The following is a 15560-nucleotide window of genomic DNA, read 5'->3' on the forward strand; positions in this document are numbered from 1 at the left end:
TGCCGGCGGGCAACAGTCTCTAAAGACCTTGACCCAGAGCATGGCAATGATGTCCTTCCTACATCATCCAGCCTTCTGGGTTGACAGGCCAGATAGCACCTAAGGGGAGGTTCTTGCTGCCATTTCCTCTCCATAAGGCCTCCCCATCCTAAGGGCCCACATCCAAAGTTGGGCACTCAAGTGGGCGCATATTTGGCATCTCAAATAACTTCTGACACCCAACTACCATTGTTTCTCTCACCTGTCCCGCTTCTCTCTCACTTCTCTTCCTTCGTCCCAACTCCCCCTTATCCCTCTCTACACTCTCTTTCACTTACTTCCATATTGGTCCCATTGGTGCCCAATTCCAGCTTCTGAAAAACACTTTCTCCCTCTCTCCCTCTTCTCCATAATAAATAGTCCCTACTCTGCTCCCCCTTCGGCTAGGATGCCTTCCTGCTACCTCTCCCTCCGGGTTGTCTTTTCTGTTTTCACTGCAACCAACTTCCCTTCTCGCACCCTGTTGTATTCTCCTTTCCCCTCTCTCTTTACTGCCTCTTCACTGACCCCACCTCTCACTATTCACATCAAAATGGTGCATTTGACAGCACTTGTTTTATAATGAAAATGAAAACAAGCCATAGGATTTAAAGACAGGGCACTTCGTGTAAAACCTCAGAAACAATACCTCAACCTGCTGAGCTACCTTTGCAGATTTCTGCTTATAAAGTTGTCACTTAACTGTCAAAGAAGTTAATACCATGTGTGGCTCTCAAAGTCAATATTTTTTGATCTGCAGTCACATTGATACTTTCACAGTTTCATGGTGGATGTATAAAAGGAAAGTGAAAACTATAAACAAGTGAGGTTCCTTCCAGTGTTACAATAGAGAGCTTAGTGTGCAGCTGTGTCCCTTATACACAGCTGCACACTAAGGCTCCTGCGGTTTCTCTGTCCTCGACATCCGTGTCCCTCCCCCGGTCAGCTGCGCGCCTGGCACTCCCGGCAGAAACCTTCCCACCCTTCTCGATGTACACCTACTTCAGGAAGTCTCAGGAGAAAAATGTCCCAAGGTCCTCCAATCGGGTTCTGGGGAGGAGCCCATAACCTGTCCCCCACCCACCTCCCAGGTAGGAACGTTTGAGTCACCAGGAAGAGCAGCGGCCTGCCTTGCACAGTATCCCAGGCCCTGGTGTCTATTGCAGGCAATCCTTCACCTGAGCGCCCCTGTCTGCTTCCCCCCCCCCCCACTCGAGGGAGCAACCTCTTCAATTGTTCCGCTCTCGCCTGCGCGGCAGCAGGCCCCACACACCTCAACAGCTGCTGAAACATCTGGTTGCTCTGGCGGTGACCCCTCCGGAGGCAGGCTATTGCGCGGACTGGACGTCTGGCTGAGACAGGGACAGCCCTCCGTCGTCAGCAGGCATGCAGGGCATGTCCATCAAGTGTGTGGTCGTGGGAGACGGGTAGGTGAAACACTCGTCTCAACGTTAATGCGAGAGTGGCGGGTGGGGCGGGTGCTGAGAGACGGCTTGGGGTTTGAGAGGGGACTGATCGATATCTTCTGAGCTGCACCCCTGGCGGTGCACACGTGGTCTGACAGATGGGTGACAGGGAGAGGTCGCACTGTCACATAGCTCTCAACTCACGCGCTTTTGGCGGGTGTCACCAGCCTTGTAAACAGCTGACTAACCGGCCAAGCCTCCTGCGCGCCCATTCGTTTCAATGGGCCTCTCACCGCCAAAAATAAAATCTGGTGTTTTCACCCGCCTTTGCGACACAAATGGTAGAGAGCTATACACTGAAAAGCGTATCCCCAGTGGCTCACAGTGAGTGCAGGTGGTCTCCTCACTGCGTGGGTGCGTTCGTGAGAGGGCCCTCCTGACTGAGCTCAAGAACACTGTCACCGGGTCACGCTACTGTACTGCTCAAACAACATCCTCTTGGAGCCCTCTGTAGCACTGGAAAAGCAATGTTGGCGGGGGAGGCTCAGGCTGCTAGCTTGATATCATTGATATCAACGACTGCGTTTCTTGGCCTCCAGAATTCCCACAGTGCCATTTTGCAAGACCTGGGAAGCCAGTTAAATGGATCAGCGAGGGTAGGAGTGATTCTGAGAATTCGCAACAATAGAGAACAATGCGATGAGTCGGAACAGGACACATGTAATGGAATAATAATTGCTTTGCCTTCTCATCATGCAATGCATTGCACTGCCCCGCATGTCCAAGGTGCATACCATAGTCATTATCGCACCCCATGACACCTACTCCCCAGAGTACGCGCCTGTACACAAGTGTTTCCTGCACATAGAGCTGCTGCATCCAAATGTGTGGCTTGCTTGGTGTGTACATACAATCCCCGTGTACAAAATCGCTTCTGATTCGTGTCTACATGTTTGTGATTGTTTTCGCATTTGAGTTCCGTCTCTGTAGTCTTGTTTTTCGCACTGACGAGAGCAAATGCACATGCAAATCTGCATTCACAAGGTGTGTTGACATTCCCTAAAGGGCTAAAGGTGTGCTAGAAATCACCAACATGGAAGCTGCCCATTTTTAAATATGCATCCCGAAAGGCAGGTTATTGTCTGGTCTGTGGAAAGGACATTGCAAAGAACATATTTCTTCATACTTTTTTTAACATGAAAACGTCCATCAAATTTCACCAAACTTACCATACATGTTTGGATGCGGCCAGATCAGGTGCTCGCAATATTTGGGGAATCTTCATGGATAAGGTCAAGAGTTACAGAGCAAAATCCGTCCTCTTTTTCCTCTGTGAAGTGTCATGTTCCCTTAGCTCTAGTGTTGCTTCTGTGACATATATACATCTGAGTGAAAAAACACGCTTTAGAATGGCGGACAAATGCGCCGCGGGACGCGGCATGGCGGGCGCCGCCCCTTAGTGGGGGTTGCCGGGCCAGAGACTCCCCCTCTCCCCTTTTCTCCTCCTCCGGCAGTCCCACGGGGGCGTGGGAGGAGGGGCCAACTCACGACCACGGGGGGGGGGGCAGAGGGGGAGGGGGCCGCCCCGGAAGTGGCTGGGGAACATGGACTTGGTTGGGGGAGGGGGGGTTGGCGGGAGCAGGAAGCCGGGGGGGGGAAGACCCTACAAAAGGGTAGGATCGTCACACGAGCGATCACTTCCCCCGGTTCCTGCTCCCGCCACGTGTGCTCCAAGAAGAAGCATTTTCCCACCCGCCCTCCCTTTATGAAGAAATGTGATGTAATGAATTTTGTTTCCTTTCAGGTCGCCCGGCGGAGTTACATTGCGATCCCTGTAGCAAAGCGCTGTCAGGCCCATAGGGGAATGCACAGCCAACAGATTAGATCTTACGGTGCCCCAGGAGTACTAGACTCAGGGGAGGCCCTGGGAAAAAGGGGAGGGAGATAGGGGTCTTGGAAACCATTCCAAACCCAAAAGAGAGGGGTGGGGGGGGGATCAAAAGAACGAAGCTCAAAAATACAACAAAGGTCTTCAAGGGAAGCCCGCCGGGGGGGGAAGGAATTTGGGGATGAGGGTCTCGAGTAGAGGCTGTGCTAGAGAAGAAGGTGGGACTGTGAGTCAAAGTAGTATGGGACACTAGTACATATGGACATCGCAGGACGATGACTTTTTAGGCAGGGAGAAAGTGGTGGGTCGGCACCGGAGGGCGGGGTCGGTCCGGTGTATGTATGGGGAGTATGAGATGCATTGGGACACTGTCGGTGGTGTCTGTATAGGAATCTTGCAGTCGCAAGGCGCCAAGGGGCGGCCTGCGGTAGATAGAAGGGGACGTTGGGGACTCAGAGAGGGGAGGGGGCGGGCAGAGCTGCATTTGGGTCAACGGACCAAAGTTAAGAGGACAACAAAACGATATGGATGGGGGCAAGTGGCAATCAACGACAGATGACCAAGGGGTAGAGAGAAGATAGACAGGGCCGGGGTACCCCGGAGGCGTCCGTACGACGCCGACGGTGGGGGGGGAGACCCTAGGTAACCTCACACGGAGTAGAAGAACCTGTGGTGTGGTGAATTACGGATCGTATGTAAGATAACTCCAAGACTTTATGCAAAATAAAGCTGCTGTGGCATTAACACTTCCAATCGTACAACTTGTCTCCGCCTATTATTTCTTGCACAGGGAATGCTGAGGAGGGAAGGCCGGCACGTCAGAAAGGGTGGGGGGGAGTGGGGGAGGGGCAGGGGTGGATGTGCCGGCCTACACGACACCAGGACCAGGGGTTGGTTGGGTGTGCAGTGGGGGGAGGTGAATGGCGTTAGGATGCCCCCGCTAAGAGTTAAGGGGACTACCTACACAAATATGATTAGGAGCCAAGATTAACATACACACACTCACTTCAAAGGGGAGAGAACAAACCCCAGTACTGCAAACACCGGGAATGCACATTATAAGGTAGCAGCGCACAGTGGGTCCAAATAAACACAGTCTCACATACAAAGAAAGTCCATTATCATGCAATTTGAAGATACGGTCGCACTATAGCACTGCTTTACAACACCCTCGCTAGTCATAGGATGGATGTCAGCATCATACGTTTTAAAGCAAGTGTTGTGAAGTAGTGGTGTAGTGTGAGTTAAGGCTTAATCCATGGTGTGGTGGACTTGTTTATTCTTTGGAGAGAGCTTCTGCACCTTAACGCTGACATTCACAAGGTTTGTAGTTTTCTGCTTTTTGTAGGCAGTAACCTTAGCTCCATTTTCAAAACGTCTTATTTGCACACATTCCTTATTTTTAAACTGTGTTTCGCTGTTCAAGACAAATGCAACGTGTGCATTTAGACATCTGCATGCATGCATGTGCTTGTTGGTAAGGGTCTGCGGCTACGGTGCTCCCTGTCTTTCCGCATGCCGTTTGCGCCCATAGGCCAGTCCTGTGCTTGCTTCTCCGCTCCTCGGTGTTTTTACTGTGGAATGTTTTCTGTCGCATTACACGTTGACACGCCTCATCTGCAAACGCGGGTATTGGTGACTCCCGGCCTACTCTTCGTGTTTGTATTTAGTGATTTGTATCGATCTTTCTTAACATGTACATTTCTCAAGTTTGCCTGAAGTGATTTTTTTTAATTTTTGTGGCATAAACCTGTTTAATGTGGTCGTCCTGTTTGCATAGACTTGCATAATAGCCTGGCAGTTAAGGGGTTAAGATAACGGCTAGGTTAACGACCACAAATCTCAAAAGTAGAAGTAGACAATTTTGGCATATCTGTCCCGAAAGCATATTTTGGGTCTGTAGAAAACAAATGTAAGAACCACATTTTTCCCCTAACATTCTTTTACTACATGAATACATTAATACTCATTGGCATACGTGTTTGCATGGGGGCCGCATCTGGTGGCGCAAAGCTATTAGTAGCTAATTGCGCATGCGTAGGTTTGGCCTTGTTCAATAAGTCAAATAAGCTATTTCCATCGTATGCATGGCCTGTAAACAAATTTATCCCTTTCGCATGCCAGTAATAGATATTACACAGTGCCCCCACACCGTGACCGTTGGTGCCATTCTCTTTAAACTCCTGCATGTGCAATCCTCAATCCTAGGTGGCTGCTGGCAGGCAGATGCTTTACCCCAATATAATCATATGACCATTCCAGTTTAAATGTATTTAAACAGGTGATCCTGGCTGGCTTTTTGGTGTCTCATGACTCATTATTTCCCCAGTCCAAGTGACAAACGGAATGTTTTACCATTGAATAACTAGGACAAACACGCTATGGAGGAAGTTCCTGCCTCTCCGGTAGGGTGACCAGACGTCCCAGTTTTGCCGGGACTGTTCCGGTATTTGGTGCTCTGTCCCCCTTTCTCAAGATTATTTTTCCATTGAAAAATGCAGTGGTCCCGGTTTTTGGTATTAGGTCTTCATAGCTGACAGGCAGGAATGCACAAAATCGCACAGAGGAAATGCTGCTTTTTACGAATTGAGATTGTAGTTTGTGATACATTAATTATAATATGTGTTTATTCTACCAGTGACTCTTAAACCTCCTTCTCCTCCAACCGCGACTCAAGTGTAGTGCCTTGACAGCCACTGTGAAGAGTTAGTCCTACTTTTATGTTACTTGGCCTGTCTTGGTTTTTTACTTTTTAAATCTGGTCACCCTATGCCTCTGGGCTTCCATATTTCTCAAAGGGTCCTGATGGAAGAAACTTGCACAGCTGCGCTGTTCCATCACTGGCAAGGAAAGGTATTGTAAGATCTCACTGCTGATCTCCTGTAGTACCAACAGCTAGAGGAAACCCCTCATGCGGGGTCGTTTAGCTTTAACAGAACTCTGACGAGGAACGTTCAGCTTGTGCTTGGCCTGTTGCCATGAATTTCCTGTTCCACTGGTGTTAAAAAACCATACTGTACATTCCTCACCTTCTACCGAGAAACTCACTAGCTATGCACAGAATCAAATAGTTCCTGCTTCCTTGTGCCAAAGCCCTTCAGCAACACACACACACACTCACGCGCGCACCCCCCCACTCATAAGCCATGAAAAATGTCACAACTGCTTGATTTTGTTTTAAAAATAGGCAACATCCAGCCCGATTTTATTAACATTGGATGGACACATAAATAGGAGAAACCCTCGTCCTCCTTGGAGTGCAGCCGCTTACACGTGCCTCCAAGATGGCGGCCACCTAAGGGATGACAAAGGTCTTTTTAAAATTTCTAGGATGAATCCGACACTTGGTATGTGCCCGGAATCCTCCTACAACCCACACCAAGTTCAGTCACTCGACAGGCCATTTGTGACAAAATAGGAGCTTGCTCGCTCATCTTGTTTCTGCTTTGCTCAAAGGGCAAACCACTGAGGTATGAGAGTAGGTGCTTAAATACACAGATAAAAACGTTTTTTGACCTCTGCCTTGTTGCAGTAGTTCAACGTGCCTTGCTCTAGTGCATGGCTGAATAAAAGCGTACCAGTATGCTAGAAGTTGGTGTCACCGGGTGCCTCAACCTTTACAACCAAAGCCACCAAGATAAAAAAAACCTAGATGAGTGGCTACTAACCAACTACCTGGACCGCACTCACTACACTGCTCTAGACAGTAGAGTCTTCAATTAATATATTATGTATAAACACTTGTCTGACGCTCCACTTTTTAAAAGAGCTTTACTTGCTTCCATGCTTGCACCACACGACTCTGAGCGAGCCTGCGCGCAGATTTTTTTCTGCGTGCTCTGCGTATTCATGGATTTGTCCACATAAAGTAACGCCCACAACTCACCCCCATGCAAACCACACAACCTTTGTGCCTTCCTTTGCCCGACCATCCAGCACCCCTGAGAACTGCGTGCAAACACACATTAATTTTGGAAGGACCCAAGTTACGATCAGCACCACTCAACTTATGATCAGCACCACTCAACTTGCATGAACCCAAGTTACAAGGTGCTGATCGTAATTTACAGAGGGCATGCAAGTTGCGTGATGCTGATCGTAACTTACAGAGGGCATGTGTTTGGAAAGATTTCATATATGTGCAATTTTCCCTTCATTTATGGACCCCTAATCTTTTTGCTTTTGTTTGGCTTTCCTATCCTGCCTTTTTCCAGTGGAGTCCAGCCTTCAGCTGAACTCCACTGGGATTTTGCTCACTTGTTGTGGGGAAACTGACACGCCCTTTAGACTGTCAGTACTGGGAAACTATGTATCCCTTAGTCGTTGACTATGTTGCCATTTCTTGGTAACTTTTGAACACTGCACAATGTACCTTATAGTACCGTGCGCTGGGCTCCCGTTTTGTTTTATGGCCCAAGATACCCTCAAAGGATTTTTAGGTGATTGTACGAGTGTGCCTGGGAAAAACTGGTGGCAGCAGTTACTTTTCATAATGTTTTACTTCTTTTTACTGGGTCAAACTATGTTTAGCACAAGTCTGTGGCCATGTCCGAAAATGTTTCCTGTATTTGGGCATGCAACCTCCAGCGAAAACCGTTCTCTTTTGCGGGCTTCTTCCTGTCACGTGTATGTGCCCAGGAAGCAGCCTGGGACTGTCTAGTCCCAATCCACACTACTGGTGCCAGGTTTTCTGGAGTGCGTGAATGACTGAGAGACTGAGACAACGGTGGACCAGGATTGGTCCACATCTGGAATGCCTGCAAGAGACCAGATCTTCCATTAGAAGTCCTCGATTTTGGCGCAAAGCTAATCTTGGATAAGAGAAGGGGCTCTGCATCCATTCCAGGTCAATCACCTGTGTTCTCACCGAACTACAGAAGGAGCCAAGCCTCCTACACAAAGAAACAGACTTGTGAAACCACCAGAGACGCTTTGGAAGGTTTTGGCACCCTTCGCCCTCTGCTGTCCCATCGGACCCCTGCTTTCTTCTTCAATCAAGAAGGCCTGCCAAGGTGCTTTGCCCCTTTGGAGTAGTGGGGACAATTACTATCTGCACCCCTGTTTACGCATCAAATGAGCCCCTTCGGAAGTGTTCCTGGGCCAACCAGCGAACTGTCCAGCTCTACCTCATAGTAACCCGCAGAACCACTGCGGTCTCAAGTGCAAACCCAAGATTTGGGCCATCATCGCTTGTTTGCGGTCACGTGCTTTCTCCTGACAAATTTTGCAGACCTAGCTCGTCTTATTCCTGAATTAGTAGAGTATGCGTAACGCTGCCCGCATCCACTATCCCTGCGTCACTACTTGGTGGTGACGGTCGCTATTGTTCCCTTGCTGTTCTGCTCTCCTGTACCCTGAAGCCTGCTGCACCAGAATTTTCTTCATATCTCCATTGGAAGCTCAGAAAAGGCATCTATCTTGTCACAGATGATCGTTCTCCACCAAAGCCGCTGAGAGCCGTAGCGTCGCAAAACTGCAGGACTCAAACCTACTAGCGACCTCGACTAAACTGGCAAAGTTTGGTTCGGACTGTTCCGAGGGCGGTGAGTACTTACATTACTTACCGGTGACCACCTTGCACAACCAATCCCTTTTACGCAGAAGTATCTCTTAAAGGTATTTGAACTTGACTGGGTTAGCCTGTGCTCCTAGCTATTCTTGCCATTTCGCCAATTCTCACACCTTGAAACGCTTGTGTATAGGTGCGAAATAAATGCGATATCATATCATATCATATCATATCATATCATATCATTTGAACACTGCTTTGTTGCCAAGGGCAGGGCCTACTTGAATAGTGGTAAACAATTCTTCATTGCCTCAAGCCCCTTTCCGACTTGCTGCATCCCCTCCAAGAAGACCCGCTTTCACCTTGATATGCACATTTCTGGCGACGTTCTGGCGATGTTGCATCCAATTGCGTTTATTAATGAGTCCCCCCCACTTCTTTTTTAGGACTTGACCCCTGATCAGAAACGGTAGTCTGGCCTCACCCCATCCCAGTTCTGCAGCACATCACCCACCACCCCCTGTGTGATAGTTGTCTCGGTCCTGCAATAAGGTTTACAATCTGATTGATTTGGCAGGAATACATTAGCCTGATGCACGTGCTTCTGGAGCTGAATTGCCATGGCCCACTCAATGTTTTTCTCCACAAAGGGTCGTCTAGCTGGTGTATGTTAGACTTTTTCAATAATGCACATCACAGTCTGATTTCCGGCTAGATGGAAAAGTACACTGTTCTTCACTACTGCTCCTATCAGATGCCTCACTACTGTCTGTATCATTAATGTCCCAATTACCTCCTCCGTGACCTGCCATCTTCCAGCTCTCCTTACTTGCTCTCCTCTCTTTTGCTTCTAAGCCCCCTCTAAAATGCATTCTATGTGATCTGCTTACCTTTATTTTCTACCTTTAGAGTCCTTCTACTTTACTTGCACCCTACTGTATCCCCTGCTTTCCTGGCACTAGACCGGGCAAGGGAGTGTTCATTCCCTATTTCAGGAAATTAATTACTACATAAGTCTAAGGGCAAGCACATTTTGCCCAGGGCCCTATATCATTTTCAGACAAAACAGACAGAAAATCTTTGAGTTAATAATTTGTACCTTCTACATCTATGTGCCACCTGTCTAGGTTGTCTCTCACTGCTTTTACTGACAACTAAAAATAAGTGCACCCTCTAGGAAGTCAAATATACCTTTTATTACTTCCTCATAGTGTGTCTTATACACTAGAAAAAGAACAACATTTAAAACAATCTTTTTGTATTTTCTTTTTAAAAATTGAAATAGTTTTTTTTTGTGTGGATCTATTGCCACAGGGATTTTTACAGGATTGGTCTGTTCACTAAAATGATATGTTTTTTCCGAGCTTGCCAAATATATGCTTGTCTCTGGGGTTCAGGTCATCACCTTGAGCCTTTTTTGTATAGTCGACCAGTTTCAACAGGATGGATGTTAATATCCACTTTATGCAGGACTTAAACCTGACGTAACTAGTCAGGGTTCGAACTTAAAACAGACAACATTATTAATTTGTGTCTAAATCTCCTTCTTCTAGTCGGGGGAGTTTTGTCTCTTGTTTCCTATGCAAGTGTCTTAGTCTCGAGACACCCTAAAAAGGGAATATAAAAAGGGGAACCATCACTGAGTTGTCCTCTATCCATTCTATCAAAACATCAATATTCATATTGCATCTAGGCTGTCTTACCAGTTCTTGATTTCTTCTTTTTCTCTTGTCTCGGGGTTTCCTTAGTGGTTACCCCCCCTGCTTCTTGTCCCTGTGAGTGGATGAATAGACCGTATCCCTGATGTCATTTGGAACTTTTTTTCCACCCTACAAACTGGTATCTTGTAGATGTCATTTCATAGGGATAAACTGCTTATCAGTATGCTGTCTTCAGATCATCTGTCGGAACTTCCATCTCAGTCTAAGTGATTAGCTGTTGACTGTTAGTCCACTCTGCTTGGATTGTTCAGCCTGCTCGGAATACAAGCATCCAGGTAAGTGATGGCATAATGTCTCATTATTCACTCTAGCATGTGTGGCTTGAAGTTCCACACATTGATAGGTGAGTTTATCACCAAGCCTTTCTTTGTAAGGTAATTGTTTGACTCTTCTCCCTAACTGATACCACTGCAAGTTGTAATACATGTGTAAACAGTCTCTAAATGTACACAACTCTCTTTTCCATTTCAGTGGTGTCGCCCTAAATTAGCCTCACATTTGGTCACCTTCCACTTGTCTTAGTTTTATAATCGGATGTGTTTGTACATCAATATTCATTCCCAAACAGTTGCGATCATCGTGATGTACAATATTTTTTACATATGACTATCTACTCGTATCACGGCTACTATTGTCATTCAAGGTGGTCCTGCCTGTAACGACTTCTCACCTCGTATCTGTGTAATGCACCATTTTGCTTCCGTCTTGCATCTCATGAGCGCTTTCCCCATTCACTCGCATCCTGCATTGAGTCAATGGCGGCACCCGCGTAGGTAATAGCGGCGTGTTTAAGTCATGTGATCGCGAGGGCTTTTTGGATAATTGACTAGTGCTCTTTTTTATCTATGTCTATGTGGTACTCGTACTGTAAACGAGTTTCAAATTATATACATCACGTCCATGACTATTAATCATTGTGGTCATATTGGCTGTTGGTTCATGTGGTTACCCATAATACACAGATAAAATATATGTACTGATTTTTGTACATGCAGTACGGGTCACTCTTGTTACAATAGTTGTTTTTTTCTCTTTCCACTGCGGCCCTAATGCATTCTGGTTCATGTAGTTTCCCGCATAGCACATCATTCACTGCATGCAAACCTATTTATCTACAGAGACCCAGTAAGGTATACTGTATACTTGTTACTTACTTTGGGTCCCGCCGAAACCTACATCGCTTCGGACTTCTGATACCCTACACCCAAGTATACAACCTCATTGTAAACCACCTGTAAAATTCTAAACTCTCCACCTCTTGCCTCTCAGTCGTCTGGGTATTATCAGTAGCTGCTACAACTGAATCCTAGGAATCTGACCATGCAGAACACCCTGCAAGCACCAAAACCAGTAACTACTACCATAATCCCCTCCCCAGTTACCTGCATCCATAGCCCAATTACACACCCCACCCACCAATGTACAATACCCCTCAGGACAGCCCTCCCGTTATAAGAGGAACACCAGACCCAACTGACTGAACAAAGACACACCCTTGAAAAACATCCAGACAGAACAACGTAAGAGCATGAGAACCAACGGACAGAACAAAGTCCCACTGACCCAAGACCCAACTGACTGAACAAAGACACACCCTTGAAAAACATCCAGACAGAACAACATAAGAGCATGAGAACCAACTGACAGAACAAAGTCCCACTGACCCAAGACCCAACTGACTGAACAAAGACACACCCTCAAACAGACAGACAGAACAATTTAAGACAATTAAAATCAACACTAGCCTGGCATGAGGCACCACCATTGGAAACTAACCCTATAAACCTAACACCAGACTAATTCCTCCCACCTAAGACCAAAATGACCCGACACAGAATTGGATGCAGAAAAAGAGAAAAGGAACACGGTACAAAAAACTCAGATACACAAGCTCAACTGCCCCCAGCAGAAGATGCCTTCAATACAGAACACACTCCGCAAAATAATACTATCGACAGAAGAAACATTGCAAGAGAAATATCCTTATACTATACACCGTACCATGAACCAGCCAAAGAACCTAAATACTCCAACAACACCAACATTTCCATATGGAAAAAAACCTGTACAACGGAATAAAAGAAGATGGGACCCAACAAGAGAATGGGATGACACCAACCCCCTTATTCCCTACATCACAAGAACAGAAGGGCACTATCAATACCCACATGAAATGACAAGAGATGAAGAAACAATAGCAGTCAGCAACCCAATTATCAATCCCACAGACCGATTGAACGACAAAGCCACCTTCACAGAACCTCTACCCCTCGGAGGCAGCATAATAGCACCCCAACTGAACACCCACAAACCAAAACCGGGAACAAAAAATAAACCAAATGACACCAAAATATACACAGCAATCTAATTAATGCAAGATCAATGTCCAAACACGCCACCAAAATATACAACCTCCTAAACCTCCTAAGTGATGGAGGCAGTCACATCCTTTTCGTAACTGAAACATGGCTAGATGACAACCACAAGATCACCCTCAATAACTGCCTGCCCGATACCTTCAAGTGCATCCAAGTAAACAGGAAAATCAAAAGAGGTGGTGGACTGCCAATCACACCTGGAAATTAAAGCAGAAGACCCATTAAACATCAACAAATGTGAATCCCTAATCATACGTCTATCAACAAATCCCAGAACAAACCTGAAATTCATACTGATATAAAGACCACCAACGTGCAATGCAGCCTTCATAGACAACTTCATAGAAGCAATCACCAACCTAGCTATTGAGCTTAACCAACTGATTATCCTCAGAGACTTCAACATCTGGTTTGATGAAGAAACCACAACCTCACAAAAATCTCTTACCAGCCAACTAACAACAATGGAAATACATCAGCTGGTCAAAGAAGCAACCCACAAAACGCATGCCCTACCTTCCTGAACGAACCTGAGATAAACATGGGGCTTGGATATATGTTTACGGGAGGGACAAAAAAAAAACAGTCTCTGCTCTCTACAAAGTCATAATGCAGTCTCGCCCTGTAGAGAAACATACGGCCAGAAGCAAGTGGGAGCAGGATTTGGGGCAACAAATAGATGAGCAAGAATGGTCCCAGATCTGCGCATTAACCAAACAGATATCATGCAATTCCAGATTCAAACTAATTCACTATAAAATAATACATAGGACGCACTATACTCCGTCAAAGCTCAAACAGATATGACCTGCCACACTGGGAACCTGCCTGAGATGTAACATTGAAGACGCTAATATATTTCATATGCTCTGGGCATGTACAAAACTGAGGGGATACTCGACAGAGATCTGCAATGCTATAGATGGAATGGCAGATCAACCGGTGGATTGGTCACCGAGGATATGTCTGTTGGGTGCAGTGGGGAAAATAAAACCGACATGGCGTAAACTGTTGAACCTGAGCCTATTAACAGCCAGAAGAGCAATATTAATGAAGTGGAAAGACTCATACCCGCCAACCAAGTCGGACTGGGACAGAGACATGATATGGACTAATGACACAGAAGAATTATATATAGACTCAGTGCTACCCTCCTCCAGGCCCAGAAACATATGGGCAAGGTACAAACAATACGTGGCGGACATGGCAGAAATGGAGAACTCAGGCTCAGAAGGAAACTAATTGCTTATGCTGTAAAGTTGCTAAGAGGATTGTATAAATGTACGTGCATTGCCTGTGTGTGATGATAAATAAAGTTTAAAAAAAAAGAAACAACCCACACGGCAGGACATACAGTGGACGCAATCTTCGCCAACTGAAAACTAATTACCACGGCACCACTGATTCAGGTCCTCTGGAGCGACCACCTCATCATCCCCTTCGTAATCACACTGCCCTCCCCAATAACCAAGAAACAAGGAAAACTACAAATCATCATGAAAAGAAACTGGTGAACCATAAAAAACTCCAACTTAATGGAACGACTGGAGATGACCAAACCACAATGAACAGCCTTGGGCGAAGCTGACCTAGACGCTAAAATAGATATACTTCACAACTGGATCACCACAACAATTGACAAGATCGCCAAAGAAGAACTTTTCAATCCATCCCGCAAAAGAGCAACAGCAAAATAGTTTACACCACTACTAGGCGCCATGAAAAGGAAAAAACGGAAACTAGAACTAGAATGGAAGAACAATAAAAGACTGCAGAAAAAAGTTCAAACTTCAACAACATACCCGTTCATACAAAAAGAAAATACAAAAAAGCAAAAACGAAATACTATGACAACAGAATCCTCAAAGCACCACACACCCAAAAAGAACTATTTAAAATCATAAACAAAATTAACAAAACACCCAGCTGCGACAACGCTCCAATACCATCGAAGAAAGTATTCAGTGACTTTGCAGAAACTTCAAAAATAAAATCATGACCATCCAACAGACCATACAAAACAGACCATGCAACGACAACACTGAAGACACTCACCGATGCAAGGAACATCAGAACAAACTCCAAAACTTCCTGCACATTTCAGTGGAGACTTTCATCAAACTCGTAAATCAAAGCAACAAATCGGGCTCCCCGCGGATCCCTGCCCTGCTGACATCTACAAAACAATCCTCTCACAAGGAACACCAATGGAATACTACGGGAACGTCCTCAAGCAATCAATCTCAACACAGAGAGTGCCTCAAGCCTTCAAATCAGCATACATCAAACCATTCCTCAAGGATACAACAGGAAACGTAGAAGACCTCTCCAACTACAGACCCATCTCCAACATCCACTAACCAGCTAAACTCCTGGAAAGACACATATATAGAACAACCCAAGAATTCATAGAAGAACAGCGCCTATTAAACCAGGCACAAGTAGGCTTCAGACCGATGAGAGGAACAGAAGCAGCAGTTATTTTAATCTGGGGCGATCTAAAGACAAACGCAGACTCAAACAACAGCACAGCTCTGATACTTTTAGACCTCTCTGCGGCATCCGACACAGTTAACCATGACTTCCTCTCATGAAACTGGAAGAATTCGGAATCACCAACAACGCCTTACTTTGGATCCA

The 15560-nt window shown here is 46.1% G+C and overlaps 1 protein-coding gene across 2 annotated transcripts in view; it reads left to right on the top strand.

The window, feature by feature from the left end:
- Window positions 1-1134: 1134 nt before the first annotated feature.
- The window catches only part of LOC138582077 (ras-related C3 botulinum toxin substrate 1-like), a 68539-nt gene continuing 54113 nt past the window's right edge, over window positions 1135-15560 (top strand). The window contains exon 1 of one of the 2 annotated variants that reach the window (XM_069653029.1): window positions 1135-1445. In XM_069653029.1, the coding sequence (XP_069509130.1) occupies window positions 1405-1445 (41 nt within the window). In that variant the 5' untranslated portion in view covers window positions 1135-1404. The remainder of the gene's footprint in view (window positions 1446-15560) is intronic. The other variant, XM_069653028.1, reaches the window with a different exon arrangement.

The sequence above is a fragment of the Ambystoma mexicanum genome, chromosome 3q (genome assembly GCF_040938575.1).
Source record: "Ambystoma mexicanum isolate Mex_15411 chromosome 3q, UKY_AmexF1_1, whole genome shotgun sequence".
Taxonomy (NCBI): domain Eukaryota; kingdom Metazoa; phylum Chordata; class Amphibia; order Caudata; family Ambystomatidae; genus Ambystoma; species Ambystoma mexicanum.